The 18375-nt window shown below is 49.6% G+C and overlaps 3 protein-coding genes, 1 long non-coding RNA gene and 1 other non-coding gene across 10 annotated transcripts in view; 1 reads left to right on the top strand and 4 right to left on the bottom strand.

Moving 5' to 3' along the window:
* The window catches only part of AP2B1 (adaptor related protein complex 2 subunit beta 1), a 77303-nt gene extending 76888 nt beyond the window's left edge, over window positions 1-415 (bottom strand). The window contains exon 1 of one of the 6 annotated variants that reach the window (XM_040082165.1): window positions 286-415. The gene's annotated coding sequence lies outside the window, so the exon portion shown is untranslated. Of the gene's footprint in view, window positions 1-238 lie in introns of all 6 variants that reach the window. The other 5 variants (XM_040082170.2, XM_040082166.2, XM_058422962.1 and 2 more) reach the window with 5 other exon arrangements.
* An 86-nt stretch (window positions 416-501) lies between these two features.
* On the top strand, window positions 502-4021 carry PEX12 (peroxisomal biogenesis factor 12). The gene is made up of 3 exons (XM_040082852.1): window positions 502-632; window positions 1028-1572; window positions 2238-4021. The coding sequence occupies exons 1-3, from the start codon at window positions 507-509 to the stop codon at window positions 2635-2637; spliced, it is 1071 nt and encodes a 356-aa protein (XP_039938786.1). The 5' UTR covers window positions 502-506; the 3' UTR covers window positions 2638-4021.
* On the bottom strand, window positions 3772-6226 carry LOC120761539 (uncharacterized). The gene is made up of 3 exons (XR_005703673.1): window positions 6192-6226; window positions 4934-5111; window positions 3772-3848 (listed from the first exon to the last, which is right to left on the bottom strand). It is a non-coding gene; the product is annotated as an uncharacterized LOC120761539 (long non-coding RNA).
* On the bottom strand, window positions 5448-5545 carry LOC120761561 (Z30 small nucleolar RNA). The gene has a single exon (XR_005703685.1). It is a non-coding gene; the product is annotated as a Z30 small nucleolar RNA (small nucleolar RNA).
* A 1256-nt stretch (window positions 6227-7482) lies between the features above and the next one.
* UNC45B (unc-45 myosin chaperone B) lies at window positions 7483-18375 on the bottom strand. Its single transcript, XM_040082653.1, has 20 exons — window positions 18195-18375; window positions 17901-18070; window positions 17618-17654; window positions 16762-16937; window positions 16117-16206; window positions 15501-15668; window positions 15107-15275; window positions 14650-14820; window positions 13667-13838; window positions 13143-13443; window positions 12878-12972; window positions 12072-12213; window positions 11516-11656; window positions 11147-11274; window positions 10672-10738; window positions 10230-10343; window positions 10029-10144; window positions 9194-9311; window positions 8940-9095; window positions 7483-8252 (listed from the first exon to the last, which is right to left on the bottom strand). Exons 2-20 carry the CDS (start codon window positions 18060-18062, stop codon window positions 7986-7988), a joined length of 2790 nt encoding a protein of 929 aa, XP_039938587.1. The 5' UTR covers window positions 18063-18070; window positions 18195-18375; the 3' UTR covers window positions 7483-7985.

The raw sequence follows: 18375 nt of genomic DNA, 5'->3' as shown, positions 1-18375 counted from the left end.
TCCCCGCCCTATCCCAATACCCCACCGGTACCTCACACCTCCTCCCTGCCCACCCCATGCCAGCACCGCAGCACTGCCCTCACCCCTCCCGATATCCCCTCCAAGCGCTCCGCGAGCCCCTCCTAACGCTCCACCAGCGCCCCTACCCGCCCTATCGCAGTCTCCCCTCCCAGTACCCCACCCGTGCCCCTGACCCCCTCCCCGTACCCCCTCCCAACGCCCCCGGTGCCCCTCGCACCCCTCCCGGTGCCCTCAGCCCCGGCCCCACTCACGGACCGGACTCACCGCTGCGGGGGCGGCGGCGGAACCGGAAGCGGAGGGGCCGGGCGGACTCGCGAGCAGCGAGATCAAACCCTCCCCCGCCCAGAGCGGCCGCGCCCCGCCACCATAGAGCGGCGGCAGCGGGCGGAGCGCCGGCGGCCAGCGCTTCCGGGGGGCGGGACGGAGCGGCTCCCGGCGGGGCGGGGCCGAGGCGCCATCTGGCGGCGGGGCGGTGTGGCGGTGTCATGGCGGAGGTGGGCGCGCACCTCACGGCCGCCCCGGCCGGCGGGGACCGGCCGTCCGTGTTCGAGGCGGTGGCTCAGGACAGCCTGATGGCCGCCGTGAAACCCGCCCTGCAGCACCTGGTCAAGGTGAGGGCGAGGCGGGCCGCGGGTGAAGGGAGAGGAGCGGGGCCGAAGTGTAACTCCGGCCTCACTCACAAGCTGTGGGACAGTTGTGAACCCCCTGGCTTGTGTTGAGAATTAGAGGTGTTGTTTAGAGCTGCTGTAATTTATAATTTAGCACTTTACTCCGCTTTCAGGTCCTTCCTTGTGAGGGTGGGGAGGCCCTGGCACAGGTTGCCCAGAGAAGCTGTGGCTGCCCCATCCCTGAGAGTGTTCAGATCCAGGTTGGACGGGTTTTGGAGCAGCCTGAGACAGTGCAAGGTGTCCCTGCCCATGGCAGGGGCTGGAATCAGATCATCTTTAATGCTCCTTGCAACCCAAACCTCTCTGATTCCTCCTGTTTTATGTCCCTTTCGCAACAGGTGCTTGCTGAGTCTAATCCTGCCCGATACGGTTTCCTCTGGCACTGGTTTGATGAGATCTACGTCCTTCTGGATTTGCTGCTCCAGCAGCACTACCTGGCCAGGTGCAGCGCGTCCTTCTCTGAGAACTTCTATAGCTTGAAGAGGATCCCCATGGGAGATGGCAGTCAGCAACCTCTGGCCACAGCTGGCCTGCCAAAGAGGCAGCACTGGAAGTCTCTGCTCCTGCTGGTTCTTGTTCCTTACCTGAAAGGAAAGCTGGAGAAACTGGTGTCCAGCCTGAGGGAAGAGGATGAGTACTCCATCCACCCTCCCTCGTCGTCCTGGAAGCGCTTCTACAGAGCCTTTCTAGCTGCCTACCCCTACGTAAACATGACCTGGGAGGGCTGGTTTCTTATCCAGCAACTGTGCTACATCCTGGGCAAGGCTGAGCATCATTCCCCCATGCTGAAGCTGGCTGGTGTCCGCCTGGTCAGACTGACTGCGGAGGATGTCCAGGCCCTGGAGAAGAAATGGGCTGAAACCACCTCAAATCAAACACACAGGTATGGCAGAACCTGGCTCAGCTGTTGCTCGCCAGGGGGTTCCGTGGGTGTGTAAATTTAGAGGTGATGCTGCAAGCAAAAGTGCCTTGCTCTCCAAAAATTCAAGATGAAAGTTTGCTCTGACAAGGTGTGCTCCAAAAGGGTCTATTGTGAGTGAAAATAAGGAAAATGGTAGCAAAGATTAGCTTGAAACAATTTTGCAGCGATAAAATTTCAGAGTTTGGGGGTGGTTTTGGGCATGCAGGCCTTTATCCTGTTCAGTCTTCCCCTGCACTTTTCCAGCAAAGGATGGGCAGCAGTTGCAGCAATGTTGCTGAAAGGATTGGAACTTATTTATTTGATTTTCCTAAGCAGCAGCTATTCATGGCCACACTGAATATGCTGTGAAATGGTGATCCAGGAGTGAAACACTCTGTGGTCCAGGATCCTTTAATCCAAATTCTTCTGATTTAGACTTCTGAAAAAAACCAGGGTTTGGATCTTCCTTAAAATAAAAGAAAAAAGTCTGAAACATCCTACTAACTGCAAACATGGGACACGCTGGCCAGCTAACTTAGCATTAAGGAGCTGTGTGAAGCAGTCTCTCCCCAGTTGCTTTTCCCCATGGTTTCTAGATGGGTAGATGAGCAGTGGTAACCATCCCTCCCTGCTTCTCTCTGCTACAGCTTTACCTCACGAGTGCAGTCGGCCCTGAGGAAAGCTCTGGGCGGCATTGCCTTCTCCCTGTCCACCGGCCTGTCCGTCAGCGTGTTCTTCCTCCAGTTCCTGGACTGGTGGTACTCCTCGGAAAACCAGGAGACCATCAAGTCCCTGACAGCGCTCCCCACCCCTCCACCCCCCTTGCACCTGGAGCAGGAGCCCGGCTCAGCTCTCCTGCCCAGCCTGAAGAGCGTGTGCCCTCTGTGCCGCAAGGTCCGCGTCAACGCCACGGCCCTGGCCACGTCCGGCTTCGTGTTCTGCTACCGCTGCGCCTACAGCCACGTGAAGGCTCACCAGCGCTGCCCGGTCACGGGCTACGCCACAGAGCTGCAGCACCTGGTCAAACTCTACTCCCCTGAGATCTGAAAGGTTCCCAGGAGCCTCCAGCACCTCTTTCTACGTCCCGTGGAGTGTGTCCGGCCGCCGCGGCTCCTCAGTGAGCTCTGCAGCGCCTTTGAACTCGGTGGTTCATCAGCTTTGCGGCCTTTGCGCATTGTGGCGAGGCTCTGCCCTTTGTTGATAAGCTGTTCAAACATCCTGGCAGTTGCAGAGGGATCACAAAGCCCCAGCCTGTCAGCCAGCACAGAAATGCCTTAAGACCAGCTGAAAGGGAGGAAACGTTGGTTTGGATAAGAGGAGTGCAGATGTGAGGATCAAAAGACCAGCACTGGTGCTGCTTGAGGGCATGAGCCAGCAAATGAAAGAGGTAGGGAAATTCTCTCGGCGAGTTTTTCCTCCCTGGGCATCTTCCCAGGCCCTCATGCTGCCCAGGGTGAGCTCTGGCTTTGCCAGAGCTGGAGACAGGCTTAAACCTCGGCTCTTCAGTCTCCTGCATTTTCAGGCTCTTCACCTTGGAATTGAGAGCATCACCCTCCTAATTCCCATCAACAGTTCTCAGTCAAGGCTTTTGACTCTTTAAAGGAACAAGATGGACAAGAGGAATGTGACTTTTTCTGTACAAGAGAGAAAATGACAAACCAGATTAAAGCAAACTGCCAACTGATGAGAGCAGTTTATTGTTAAATAAATCTTTGCATTCATTATCTGCTTTTATAAAGCAAAAACCTTTCTTGATTGACAATTTAATTATTTTCTGGCTTTTGGAAAAACAGTTTGCTCCTCTGGGGTCTCTATTTACATAAGAGAGACAAGACTAAAGCTGCTTTCATCATTCCAAGTGATGGTAGTGGATGTAAGATTAGCACTTTGTAGGCTGAGGAGCTTTAATATCTGAGCATTACGTTGCATTTATTCCAGTCCCAGCCATGTAGCACGTTGATATCAGAACAAGACATCACACAGGAGGAAAGAAAACCTGTGTGACATGGCTGACACCTGAATTTTCAGGATGGAAGGTTGCTCTCCTGACTCTAGGGAGCAGCAGTGCTCCAGATATCACAGCGACAGTGCTTAGAGAATACAAGAGCAAAGTTTGCTGCACAAAGCGCAGGACCCCACTCTGGTCTTTCCAGATTAAGAGATATCTTCTAACATTTAATCCACTGAGCCAGGCATCTCATTTTCCCTCCATTTTAGCTCTGCTTCAGAAGATAAAAATCTCCAATATCCTCCTTCACCTGTAAGCAACAGAGTAAGATTATTGAATACTGTGGGAAAATGCAGTAATTTGAATCTTCCCAAAACACCTAATAAATGAGATTTGTTCCTGATGCTTTATCATCTCTGACCCTTTTACCTGTGCCACTATGGAATAATAATAAAAACTGTCTCATTTCTCTATTTTCTAGTAGCTATGGGATCCACGAAAATACTTCTCTTCCTTTACAGAGCCAGTAAGAACACACACATCTCACTGGAAGACAAATCACATCGAGGTGTGAGATTTTCTGAGGTTCCAAATCGCTTTTTACTTTTTGTTAATGTCCTGGTGACTCCAGTGCAACAGCTCATTTAAATAAGCATTTGACTGATGATTCCTTTCCAGAATAGGTTTGTTTTCCTTTTATCCTTCCTGTACTTTCCAAGTTATTTGCCTGCAGTTCAGGGAGAAGCTGGGCAGGTGTGGGACACTCACCCTCCAGCACTGCAGGGCTCTTGGGGAGGTTCATCCCCCCTCTAATGCAGGATTCACTAACACACAAAAGTTATCTGATCCCACGCTGCTCCTGCTCCTTCTCCCAGGATTAATCCCTCTTCCTCTCCCCAAAATGCCCACCAGATGCCCACCTGCCAGGCTCTGGCTGCTTTCCCCTCCTGCACAACACCCTGTCCCTGCCAAACTTGGATTTGGCCAACTCCAAGACCTGCACAGAACCACCCACATCGAAGCCTCCCAGTTCTGAGCAGCTGTAATTACTCTTTTACACAATAAATTGTAAAGCTTAGCTGAGTAACGAACATCAAACCCACCATGGTGACAGGCTCAGCAGTTACCTGGCAGATATTTTATGTTCATGGAGATGGCTGCAGGATGCCAACTTAGATTTGACTCCTTTGAAAGCTCCTGTCCTTAGCAGCCAAATAAATACTCATTTGTCAGGTTTTTTGGTCGAAAACAAAGCTACAAAACCAATTGGGCTTATAGAAAAATTCCCATTTATCTGCTTTTTAACTGTGTGCTTAAAACCACGGTGGGAAAAAGATTGACAAGAGAAGTTTTTTCAGGGAGCACCAACTTTATTAAACCAACCTTTGGACTTACATACTAATTTGTAATTTCTGTGGAGTCATGTACCACATGTACAGCTGAGTTTCTGCTACTTCCTTAACAGAAATGAAGTGCCTTCTCCTGTTAAAGGAAAACCACTAGGTATATATTCTCCATAGATGCTTCCTTCTCCACAGGAAGAGAGAAACGAATATAAAGGTGTCAGCAGGACCTGGGAAAGAACAAAAAAACTGAATTAGAGAATAGCCCCATCTCTTGTCCTGGGCCTGTCCCTCAAGCCCAAAGGCTTCATCAGAATATTCCAAAAATATTCCTGCCTCCCTGCTGGCAAGCACTAAATGAGAATACAGCTGCAGCAACAAGTATTTGGGTTACTTTTCAAATCAAAGCTTTGCTTTTCTGCCGTTAAAAGGAACTGCTAAAAGTTCTTAGGGTGTTTTTTTTGTTTGTTTGTTTGTTTTTTTTTTTTTTTTTTTTTTGGGGGGGGGGGTGCATCAAAGTTTCAAGAACAGCAAAGCTGTTCCCTGCAGACGAGCTTAGCCTGAAGTAGCTCAGAGAGAAGATTAAGTGATCATGCCCTGGTCAGAGCAGAGACACGGAGTCTCAGCAATACCAGTTCAGACTATACTTCGCTCATCATTGCTTCTGGGCAAATCTATTTGCCTTCAATAAGGAGCTTGCTCCCCAGGCAGGGGCTGGGAGGTTTCCTCCTCCCTAGGAGGATGAAGCACTGGAGCAGGGCAGCACAGGGACCGAGGTGACATCCCTCCTACAGCCGAGCAGGAGCAGCAAAAGACAGGTGACAAACTGGAATTCCAAGGTCAGGAGAGCCAGTACCAGGCAAACCCAAGACGAAAAATCCGTGTCATACCTATAAATGCTGCTGCAGTCAGTGTCTCTCCAAGGCTCCAGAGGCCTGTTTGGATCCCTCCCTTCCCTCATGCCACACGTTTGCACTCTCTCCCCATCTCCTTCCCTAGATCCTCTCCACCACGTCCCTGCAGCTCTTCAGTCCCCAGTTCCTTCGCCTATGCCCGCCCTACCCCAGCCTCACATCCCCCGAGCTCCCAGATATCCTCCCGCATCTCAATAAACCCCACATGCCCTATACCTCGGCCTGGTTCACCCTCCTCAACCAGCCCCCAGAGCCGCTTCCGAGTCCCCTCGCCCTCCCTGTCCCCGTCCCCACACACCCCGAGCTCTCAGCTGCCCCACCGCGGCCCCGCATCCCCCGGACCCCGGTGTCCCACGTCCCGTCTCCATGTCCGTGTCCTATGTCCATGCCCCGTACCCCTCACGCCGCTCCGCTCCCGCAGGCCCGGCCGCGCCGGGGCGGAGCCGCCCGCTTTGTCCCACCCCCCGGTAGTAACAACCAATCACAGCGCGCGGCTCTGCCGGCGGAACCCAATAGGAAGGCGCGTTAGAGGAGCGGGGGGCGGTGCGAGCGTTTCCCGCCCTGAGGGGGCTGAGGGAGCCGGCGGTCCCTGTTCGTGTAAAAAGGATGTTCTGCCCATGTTTGGCTGAAAAAAATGCCAATAAATGTCTTTTACAGACGTAATTCCCCCACTCAACTTCAGCAACAGACAGCTGCAAAGAGAAGCTTTAGTGGGAGAAGGGAAACTTTGCCCTTTTTAAAGACCAATGACATTTTGTCTTGGTGTCAGAGATGCTGGTTAGGTAAACCTGTGTAGAGTTAACGTAAAGTACTTTCGAAAGCCAGATTCAAAATACCTAAAAACGGGTATCCAAAAATTGAAGGCTGGTAGAAAACAAACCATATTTCCCACCACGAAATGTGGCTCCCTCGGTTTGGAAGAACAGTCTGATATTCCCCTGCTGTGATTATAAAGCACCAGCGATTTAGCTGAATGTGAATGCATTCATTGAATACAGCTGGAATCACCCTTCAAATAAATTTGCCTTTAGGTTATCAAACTTATTAGCTTAAAATTTTCCATCTTTTCCAAATTTGGGACACTGGAAGCAGTTCCATTTATCTTTTTTTCCTTAACATGCAAGAAAATATTATCTTCATGATTCCTTTCATAACTCCAAACGTCAACATTTCATCATGCTATGCCTATTGTGAACATCACTAATATTTAGTATGATCATAAATAATGTGTTTGAAGTAATATTTAAATCATTATTGAGTAAGATTATATTTATTACATGCTTAGGGACTTTCCCCCAGGAACTAAAGCAACAGTCTGTGATTTTTTTGTTGTCCCACAGCCCACATTAAGAGTCTGTGCTTGAATGAAAATATTTATGTAATGAAGTTTAATGTGATGACCAGTGGGTGGGTTGCTTCTCATTCTGGTTTTTTTTTGTTTGTTTGTTTGTTTTAATAAATGGGATGTTTTCAACATTCCCTGTGCCTTGGTGTGACACTTTTGTGGTGACTCTGCTGCATTGTGGGAGCACGGGATGGTTTGCAAGGAGTGAAAATTCAATCTGTGCTACCAGTTACTCCATTTTTCTGGGTGTGATGCAAGACTACACGTGAAACTTGCCTTAAATTCTCCTTTTGCTTAATAAAATCAGAACAGGAATTCCACATGGAACAAAGTAGTGAATTTATTAAGAGTTCATCCACCATCCTCACACTTTGGCACACAACTTCCAATAAATGAACAAAAAGGCACACAGATAAAATCCTATTTTCTGACTACAGAATAGAAGGCACTTAACCCTCCCTGTTCCACCATTGCTGGGAATTCCAGAAGTACCAGGAGCTGGAGGTGGATGCAGAACTGATTTCAGCTTTGTTGAGTTTCCTTCCAACAGCCTCCCGACACAACCAACTCTTTTACAGCTCGGCCTTGAAGCTTTCATCGTTATCAGCTGAATGGGGGCAGAGAAAGGATTTACACCATCTGGGAATTACTCAGATGGACACTTCCCAAATTTCCCAGGCAAAAATTCCCTCCTTTTCCTCATACAGCTTATGATCCTCCAAAACTGTCCCCAAACTATTCAGCGCCTTGACAATGGCACTAGATTCTCCTCATGACTCTCACTTTTCCATATTTCTCCATTTTTTTCCCCCCACATTCAACCTTTTTTGGTGCTTTTCCTTCCCTCACGCCCGAGAGAAAGGTTTGATCAGCTCATAATCCATGCACTTGGTGAGGCAATCACGCGCCACGCTAATGATGTGCTGCTTCTTGGGGTGATCCTCCTGCTTCCCGATGTACGTCAGGATCTCCAGGAGCTCCGACTCCACCAGCTTCTTCGCCAGCTCTTTGTCAGCGCTGATTAAGTTGAAAGCAATGACCAGCCCTCGGTGCTGGACCTCCATGTTGTCATGCAAGCAGAGCCTCTGCAGGATTTCAAGCCACTGCGTGGTCTGGAAGGGAGAGAGAGATCAGGTTAGTACTGATCTGAAGAATATCTCAACCAAGAACATGACTTTTGCTTCCTTCAACAGAAGGAAGAGCAATATTCATGTCACTTATTGTTATTTCATTTTTTTTTAACTAAGGAAACCTGACTGCTAACATTTGAACCCGATTTTTCTTACACTTAAGTCAGAATCTTTCACGGCACTGGGACAACTTTAAACATATTTCATATTCAGGCTGCTGCATAATCTCTGTGAAAAGAATCTGACCAGAGTTTTGACACAGCTGAGATGACCAGGACACTCCCCCACCCCGATCTTCTTGAGCTTCTCTTCTGGCTTAATTAATCATTTTTATCTTAACGAGCTCCAGTGTCCAATCATGTGTGCAATAAAATAGGGCTCAGGAGTTCTCAACCACAGCTCTACAGACACTCAGCCATGCAGGATCTGGGTTCTCAGGGAAGGGACATCCTTTGGGATCTCTAAAGCTCATTAGGTTATTGATCAAGCTCTTCTAATTTCTGGATTTCAGGTTATGTATCAAAATGGACTAAAAGCGTGCACACCCAGGCCCCAGCTTCTCTAGGTTCCTCAGTATCCAACCAGGAAATTGCATATTCCTTTGGAGAGACTTTTTCACGTCTGAGCAGGGTACACCCACACTGCCCAGAGTCAGAGTTACGGTCTCACCACTTGAGTCATCTTCGAGCAGAGTTTCTTTTGCGCTGCCGTAAGCATGGCCAGGGCTCCTGCCGCTGCAACCTGCACCTTCTCATCATCCTCACCACACAGCAGCACCACCAGCTTCAGCCGGTCATTGCCATCAGCCACAAACCGCTCCTGAACCTAAACAAACCCCAGAGACAGCCGGAGGCAGCACGGTGAGGGACGCTCCTCACAGGGGCAGGTGCACGCAGCCAGGCTGGATGTGCCCCCGGCGTTACCTCCTTGTTGACCACCAAGTTGCACATGCACTCCGTGGCTGCCTGTCGAAGTTGGTCGTGGTTCTCAAACATGTAGTTTTCGATATCTGGCAGGGCCTTCTCTTTGATTATCTTCAACCTGTGTCAAAGAGCAGTAAAAGCCCTGTTACCCTGGTTTTTCTGAGCCTTTTGATTTTCTTGAATGGAGTCAGATCTTTTTAGTTATTGTACAATATTAAGAGCAGTTTTCTACCTTTTTCCCACAGATGTAATGTAAACAAATCCTTTGTTTTTCATTCTCTGTCCTTTGTTTGCATATTTCTAACCTGAAAACAATTGTAACTGACAATTGGTCTGGCCACTGAGGCTGAGGGGTGGAAACCCCAAAAAGCCAATCTTCTGCTAGACCCACAAATGTATAAAAAGTAAGAAATAAACAAAGGGGTCTCTCTCCGCCCTGTCTCAGCTTTGAGGTGGACGGAGAAACCTCTGCTCTGCAAAACCGCTTGTCTGCGTGTGGCTGTTTTGTGTGTCTCGGTGACAAAGCCCCACATTACAGGTCAAGCAGTAACCAACTTATCAAATATGAACTGCAGTGTCCTTGAAACAAATCGGTGTCTGCAGCACTGGAGCTCATGGCGCGGTTCCTGCCCTGTCTAATGCAGATGAGGCTCGTGTCTTTGCTGTTTCTAGAGGAAAATGTGCCACTCTCCTTTTCCTATGTCATCAATCCTTTAGCTCTGAGACCTTTGTAGCTCTGCCAAAGGTAGCTCAAACTGACCAGTCTTCATAGTCCAACAAGGGACTCACATTCTCTCCTGGGCAAGAAGGAAGGCTAAAAAGCAGTGAAGCTCACCTGAGTTTATCACTTCTCCCTGAAAAGTTTGTGAGACCTAACAAAGCCTCGTAGTTCTGGAGGCCATCTCTCTCTGTGTTCAGCAGGCTGACAAGGGGCCTCACCACCTCGTACACCTGGAAGAGAAGGCTGGTATTAGCAATTTTCATTTGCTAAAGGAAGTATCAATGCTCTTGTTTTTATTATTATTATTAAGCTTACCCTCTCCCCTGGGAATGCAATGTCTGGATTGGAGATAGCAGCGATTTTTGCCAGAGCATGAGAAGCCTTTATCTTGCCAACGTCTGTGCCTTCCACAGCCAGAGGTATAAGCGCCTGGAGACACACAGGAAAAAGCATTCAGTGTTCTGAGAAGATTTACAGGATTGCCTTAACAGACTAAAACAAGTTAAAAAACCCCCACAGCCCGCTGTGATATCTTGCTTTTGTTCTCAAATAGGCACCACGCCAGAGCTTGTAGCTCACACAGTCACTCCAAGAACATCATTTCTCTGGAGCCTTGCAGAGATGGGACTGCAGTGTCAGTATGGCCCCGGGAGGGACAACTTGTGCTCTTCTGTCACTGTCCCTCACCGGAGACACACCCCAGGCTCCTAGCAGACATTAACAGTACATCAGGAACTGTGAACTTAAAAATAATCACCTTCCCACCACCTTGAGCAACAATGGTCCCACGGTCCTTGGGGTCTTCACACAAGGCAAGAAACACCCTGCAGGCACAGAACACTCAGTGAAACAGCCACGAGACAGGAAAAGCCGACGGCCCTCAGAGAACGGGGCTGAGGTTTTGCAGGAGAGCCAGAGCCACCAAGTAAATCCCAGGTGCTTAACCCCGTGCACACAGCATTCTATGAGGAAGCAACAAATGGCAGAGTAAGAAGTTGCCAGGTCTAAGAAATGAACTCTATTCCAGCCAGAACCAATACAGAGAACTCAAAAATGCATTCCAGCAAGGCAGCTTGAAGGTCAGAACATGGATTTTTATGACACTGCTGAACAAAAACCTTGGTTTTAAATCTTAGCTTCACACACTCCCCCACAGGCAGAATGCCCCACCCCAGGTGTCCATCCCCATGGCACAGGGGCTGCCCAGCACTCCCAGCTCCCACTGAAGGCACCTGGCAATGAGCTCCTTGCTCTGGTCTGTCAGAATGGCACTGTCAGCCTTCACCATGCAGGCCAAGGCAGAGACAACCCCAGCCTTCAGCAACCGCTTCACCCGCTTCACCACAAAATCCTTCTTGTCCTGAGGAGGAAACGTTGGGAAAGGATTAGCCTTTAGCTGCTGCCATCCAGCCACCTAACAGCCCAGCCTGGTTGGAGAGCAAAGCAATTTCCGTCTGGAGACAGGAGACCTGGAGTCCGTGACAACGGATACACCAAAGTCAGCTTGTTAATGAAATAAGAATTACTTGGTAGAGACAAAGCCATTGACCAGCTGTTTTGTCAGTCTTTCTGAACATCACCTCCAGCTGGACACAACCCACCTTTGGATGTTCCTCAGGCACGTGCTGCTTGGAGAACTTTGCCAGCTGCACCAGCTCTGGGACCAGCTCCTTGGTATCATAGCTGTTGGTACAGTTCACCAGCGCAGAAGCCACGGAATACAGGATTGTCTTGTCACTTGCCTGCAGAGGAAAATAAAGCTTGTGTGAGGGTGAGGAGGGCACAGCAGGGAAACAGGTCACTTTGCATGATTTTGCACTAGTGCAGATGTTTATCCCCAACTTTATAGCCCGTGAGAGTTTTCATGGTCAAACAAGGTGTTGGACATCATCAGGTGCTGTCAACACCTCGGTGCCTTTGGTTTTGATGCAGCTGCTGATAGTGAAGGTAGGAGCAACCTCCCTCAGCCCAGGGAGGAGAGCAGGAAGGTAGCAGCCCTAAGATGTCTCTGGGGCACAGGCAAAACTGAAGTTCTGCTGAACCAGAGGTGAGGGGCTGGGGTCACAGCTCCTTCTGCTTGGGGCATGGAGTAGGGCTGGAGAGCTGGGAGAACTTGATGCTGTCAAAGGAATGAGGGAACAAGGAGAGGAGACAGACCTTGGCTAAATCAAACATAGCTTTCAGGGCTGGCTCATCTTCAACAAAGTCATCTTTCACATCTGCATCGAGGGTGAGGTACGAGAGCCCTTCCACAGCCCATTTCCTGGTGCGGGAATCAATGCTGGTGTTGCACAACCACCTGGAAGAGCGAAAAGCACTCACATTTCTATCTCGGGAGACAGAACTAACTTATCTGGAAAAAGAGGGAGGAAAAACAGATATTGAGACTGATTCAGGCCCAAACGTCCTCAGGTTCTGCCACAGCTCCTCAGATTGGGGATGCTTCCCCTCAGACATGACCTTCCTCCCATGGCCCAACTTGTGGGATCTAAATGCTGCAGGAATGACAGACCAGGACAGCTACTCGGCACTGCTTTGCCTCCTCCATCCCACAAAACATGAGATTCCTGCAGGAATGACCACCCATTCAGCCACTTCCTAACTTGATCTCACCTCCTTGGTTACTCCACCTGGCAAATTCACCTTCAGAGGGGACTTGGGCATATTCAAGGTAAGCATTAATTAGGCTGTGCCACTCTGACAAAGAGGGAGGCACCGGGTCTGGTGTCTCCCACGGGCAGTGAGGGAGGGAGAAGGCTCCTCTGGATATCGAGGCAGGAGGAACACACGGCTGCTTCAGGCACAGAGGAGCTCCCCGTCCCAGCACACTGGCTCTGGGGGCACTGGCAGCTGGCAGGCAGCACAGGAAATGAAGGCAATGTATGGGCAGGATCTCGTGGGAGAGGAACATATTGTACTTCGCAGAGATTGGGATAGCTGGAGGAAGAAGTGAGGTCACTCACTTTCGGCACTGCTTGGCTAACTTCTCAGTGGAGCCCTCAGCAAACTGCCGCAGGCCATAGTCCGTGCCTCCTGCTGAGCCCAGCTTGCACAGGCCCTGAGGAGGACAAAAAGGACACAGCAGTGAGAAAGGCTCATTAATCCTCTTGTGCTGCTGCCTCAAAACAGCCTAAACCCATCTCTCATCCCCAGAACCTCCCTCCTCTCCCAAGTCTGGGATTAAGCTGCCGAGCGTGGCAGGCAATAGAGGCAGGGCTGCATCCTTACCACCAGAGCTCGGATTTTGATCTTCTCATTCTTGGTCTTCTTGTAGAGCTCCTTCAGGAGCGTCACCCCGTTGGTGATGATGAAGGTGGCTCGGCTCAGCTTGGTGGAAGCGTGGATGAGGGCTTCCACAGCCACCAGCTGGTCGATCTCCCTCTCGGACCCACACAGGGCAACCATCATCTCCATCACCCCCTTCATGCCAAGCAGCTTGTTGCCCAAGTCAAAGGGCCCTTGCAGAACACCAGACACAATCTGGACAGCATGGAGTGTCTTATCCATGTCTTGAGGGTCGATTTTGCTCCTGCATGGGATAGAGGGAGCAGGGTATAGAACAGTGGTGGGGAGGGAACGTCCTCCCTCAGCTGTGCTGCTGAATCACATTGGGTATTTGCAAAGCTGTGATCCAGCAGGAGCTCAAGCAAGTCGTAATCTCCCAGTTTTGAACACAAATGGATTTCAAGTGCCTGATCTCTCCCTCAAGAACCCCTGCTCCTGCCCTCTGGGCCAGCTCACCCCTGACTCACTTGATGTACTCCTCGCAGATCAGCCGGTAGTTGTCCCGCTCCGGGTCGCAGCGCAGGTCATCGTAGAGCTTATTTAGGAGGACAGAGGCAGTCAGCTGGGTGTTCTCTGTCAGTGGCAGGCAGTCAGGCATCTCAGGAATCTGGCCCACCACTTTCAGTATCTTTTTTAAGCCTGGAAACGATGGAGTGATACGGCTGTCAGAGGGGAGAGGGTCTGTGCAAAACTCCATATACCATTTGTTACTTTCTTGCTGTGGAATAGCGAGCTTGTAAGGATTTAAATTATTTTTCAGTCTAATCACATAAGTCTTAAGAAAAAAAAAAGACACTGAGATATTTACTGGGGAGGAGCTTCTGCTGGTGAGATTACAGGTTTGCAGCATCAGGCATTTTTCCAGTTCTCAGTGAGATAAGCAGAGCTGCATTAGGCCCCTGGCTAGATCTGTCATTTCTGTCAGGAGACATTAAACCTACTGACCTCCAAGGCTGGAGGCTCTGACTGAGGAAAACTCAGCCACTTTCAAGTGATTCTGGATGCTTAACTCTCTTTTTGCCAAATTATTATTAAATAACTTCCATCAAAATGGTAATATACACATGCATTGGAATTACTATAAAACACACAGCACACATATTCCTCACCCTCGGCCAGTTTTAGAATTGATCAGTTTATAGGTCAGCAGGTGCTCTCCTCATCCTGTCTAAACCAGACAATTTATCTAAGCCAAATCCTCCTAACATTAACATAACCAGGGATATTAAGGAGTCCTTCAGAAACTCAAAATTTCTTGTTCTCATACACAGTTGATTTTCTCTTAGCACTGTTTCCTGCTAATAAGTCTAACTTTGCTCCAGGCTTGCATGCACCAAAAAGAGCCAGAGAGGATTTATTTTATAGGAAGGACCAGTGCTACAGGTGTTCAAGAGAAAACACAGAGCTCCACATCTCCCAAATCAGAACAGGATGGCGGGCAAGGACTCACCATTGTCGATGACAAAGATGCTCCTGCTGTTGTCATGGTCCTTCAGGTCCTTCCTTGGTATGTTCTTGTTGAGGAGGTTGAGGGCTCGGTCTCGCCCTTGCCCAGACACTTTCTTACTGACCAACATATCCAGCAAACGCATCGTGATCATCCTCAAATCCTTCTTAGTGTCTACACAGAAGCAAAACAGTAGCAGCCAGTTACAAGAAGTTACCTCTGAAAGCAGGTGAGCTCAGTCAAAACCATTCAAAACCAATGTGTGGCTGGAACAGAAGTATTTAAGCTATCCACGAGCATAAGAGCTGTGCGCAGGTTGTCCTCCTGTACAGCTGAAGGTTAAAATCCCCACTTCAGCAAAGAACAAGGAATGAGGTGGAATCCCAGGAGCAGAGCTCTCCCTGCTGGGCCCACTCCTCCTGCAGGCAGAGGGAACGAAGAGCAGGTGATGTGCTGTTACCTAGCACTAGAGCCTCCTCCTTGCCGTGGTGCTCCTCCTTCCCCTGGCCCAGCAGGCAGTCGGTGATGGTCTGCAGGAGGTTGCAGACAGCCAGGGAGATTTCTTCATTGTCCACCGACATCCACATGCAAATGCTGTCGATGCCCAGGTAATGGAGAATGGCAGTGGCCTGGCCCCAGGAAGGAGAGAGCAGGACAGTGTTAGCAAAGGCTTTTCCTCCCTGTGTCCTTTACAGTTGGGACAAAGTAACAATTTTCCTCAGTGAATCCTGAATCAGTACAGGTCAGGGTTTTAATCCTCTCCCACTGCTCACAAACAACACAAACTATTTCAATTTCCCCCTCCTCAGGTGCAAAAGGCAAGAGCAGTGAAGGTCCAAGCACCCTGTCCTTACCCGAGCCTTATGTCCTGTGCACATTCCTGAAAGCGTCCTCACGGCTGCCAGGATCAGCTCAGGATTTTTGGTTTCTATCAGCTGCAGCAGCAAGTTGACCCCATTATTCTGGAAAATCCTCTCAGCGCCTGCTTCTTCCCGCCCCAGGACTATGAGGTTGTTTGCAGCCTGGGTGGGAGGCACAAGAACAGGGGTCAGTGGCACAGCCCAGCCTCCAGAACATCTCTGTACAGCTCTGGGAGATCCTGGTGGGAGCCATCTCCTGACAGATGCAGCAGATCAGCTCAGACCCCACCACAGTTTATCCAGGTGCATTTAGGGATCAGCTCTGCCCTGCCCAAGAAAAGCGGGTCACTGCTTGGAAAGAACATCTGGAGGGTGGCAGAGATAGACCTGAGCAGAAGTCCAGGCTGATCCCACCTTTGGTATTTTGGGAGGTTGGGCCACCTTCCCTCAGCACAGGGGTGATTTTCCCTCTCTCTGAGTGCAGTTCACCTCCCAGCTCCTTCCCTGATCCTCAGTCCAGGGGAGGTGGAGAAGGGAATGCAGGGCTCTGCTCCCTGGTGCAGCCTCTCACATCGAAGAGCCATTTTGCCAAGTCCAGGGCAGTTCTCACCTTTTCTCGCTTTTCTTTGTCGCTGTTCTCATCCAGCAGGATCTCAAACATCTTCTGCACCCTCGAGTCCGTGGAGAACTGAATGCGCAGCTGTGCCAAGAGAGACAGCACAGAGCATCAGGAGGAGAAAATCAAGGAGCAACTTCCCTTTTTTGATTCAAGAATACTCCCTCCCCTCAAACCACAGGTAATTTAAGCTGAGTAACAGGAGATATAATTTCTCAGCAATCAGCATCCATTACCCATCTCATGGGCACAGGCAGAGCCAGCCCCAAACCTTAACTTCTGAGACTTCACAAAATGTATGGTGCAAGGATTTCTTCACAGTACCTCTGTAAAGGTAGCTGTAGCAATGTGGCAACTGCCAGACCCAACCTAAAGCTGGTCCAGTCCCTTGCTAAGACCTTTCCAAGACACTGAGGACCAGGCCAGCCTCAGGAGGGAGCCTCCCTACTTTTTAATTTAACCTTTCAACCCAATCCCCAGATTTACACACACCAAGCATGAACCTCCAGTCAATGGAGCCTATTTATCCCCCTGTATTGCCATGAGTTTCCAGCAGGACCAACAATCCATTGATGTAACCCAGAGCAAGGATTTCCCACCCCTGGTCTGTGAATCCAGGACAGTTCCCCCGGCATTTACCTTCTCCTGGATGTTGGCCCCCAGTCTCCTCAGGGTCTCCTGGAAGTTTTTGTTGCGGGGTTCGAGGGTGGCACATTTCTGAGCATCTTTGAATGCCTGGTCTAACTTCCCCAGTTTTTCCAGGGCTTGGCTACGCCGGTACAAGGCTTTGATATCCGAAGCATTGATGTCAATAGCTGGGAAAGGGATCCAAAAGACCAGGCATCAGAGCTTGCTGCTTGGAAGTGGCTGGTGCAAACTGTGATTTGCTTTGTTATTAGCATCAATCAGTGCCTGATGAGCACTGATTGCACCAGCACACCAAACTGGAACATCACTTGAACTTCCAGGAATTCCCTCGTGGCCTCACCACTTGGATGTTAGTGGACATCTGTGGTGAGGATACGCAAAGCAATCACACGGAGACGAGAGATTTTCGCAGGGCAGAGAGTTCCTCCGAGAGAGCCCCAATGCTGAGCCAAGCCCAGAGCCCCTCTGCCTGTTCATTTCTTACTTTTTATACATTTGTGGGTCTGGCTGTAGACTGGCTTCTGGAGTTTTCACCCCTCAGCCTCAGTGGCCAGACCAACTGTCAGTTACAATTGTTTTCAGGTTAGAAATGTGCAAACAAAGGACAGAGAATGAAAAACAAAGGATTTGTTTATGTTACATCTGTGGGAAAAGGTAGAAACTGCTCCTAATATTGTACAGTAGCTAAAAAGTCTGACTCCATTTTATGAACAATCAAAAGGCTTTAAAAAACTCAGAAAAACCAGGGTGACAGACATCAAGGAATAAGGCCACAGTGTCCCAAAAGCAGATGTGAGAGCAGGCTGAGCAAGCGTATCCAGCTCTCCTCATACCCCTCCGTCCGTACCTCTAGATGCATCCGAGGCTGCCTTGGCGTACTCCTCCTGTTTAACCAGAAAGGAGAGGTTTGTTAGCCATGGAATAGCAGGGCATGTCCCCATTGCTGATGGACATTGGGACCTCTCTGTTCCCGTTTCCCAGTGAACCTCCAGCACAAGCCCAGAACATTTCATTTCAGATGCTATTCAATAAGTGGACAAACCACCCAGCCCACAGCCAGTGAGTGCCTTTGGCTGCCCTCCTGCTCTTCTCCCCTTGAGCACTGCCCAGGTGAGGGGAGCTTTTCTCACCTTTTTGAGGAAACAGGCTGCCCTGTTCCTGTACAGCACCGCCTGCAGCGCCTTGTCCTTGTTGAGCTTTATGGCTTGAGTGTAGCTTTGAAGGGCTTTCTCATAGTCACTGGCCTGAAAATATTTATTGCCCTCCTCTTTCAGCTGGACGGGATCCTCCATCTGGAGAGCTTGAAGGAAAAACATCAATTTGTGTCCCATTTTCAACTGCCTGGGTCGCCTGCCTACCCCCTCAAGCTGAGTTCCACCATGAGACTCACATATAATTAACACACATTAATAAAAGCAGCTTACCAGGCTGAAGGGTTTTGAGAATGAAGACCTAAATTGCTCTTCGAGGCTGTGGCTTCTCAGAAGCTTTTCCCACCAATTTAGATCCTTAGGAGTCAATTAAAAAAAAAAGGAAAAACAACAAAAAAGAAGGAATTAAAGAAATCTGCCAGCACTACGGAGAGCCCGTCCGGCACAGTAAAGA

Source organism: Hirundo rustica, chromosome 19 (assembly GCF_015227805.2).
Source record: "Hirundo rustica isolate bHirRus1 chromosome 19, bHirRus1.pri.v3, whole genome shotgun sequence".
NCBI classification, from domain to species: Eukaryota; Metazoa; Chordata; class Aves; order Passeriformes; family Hirundinidae; genus Hirundo; species Hirundo rustica.
This window is presented reverse-complemented; position numbering and strand designations above follow the sequence as displayed.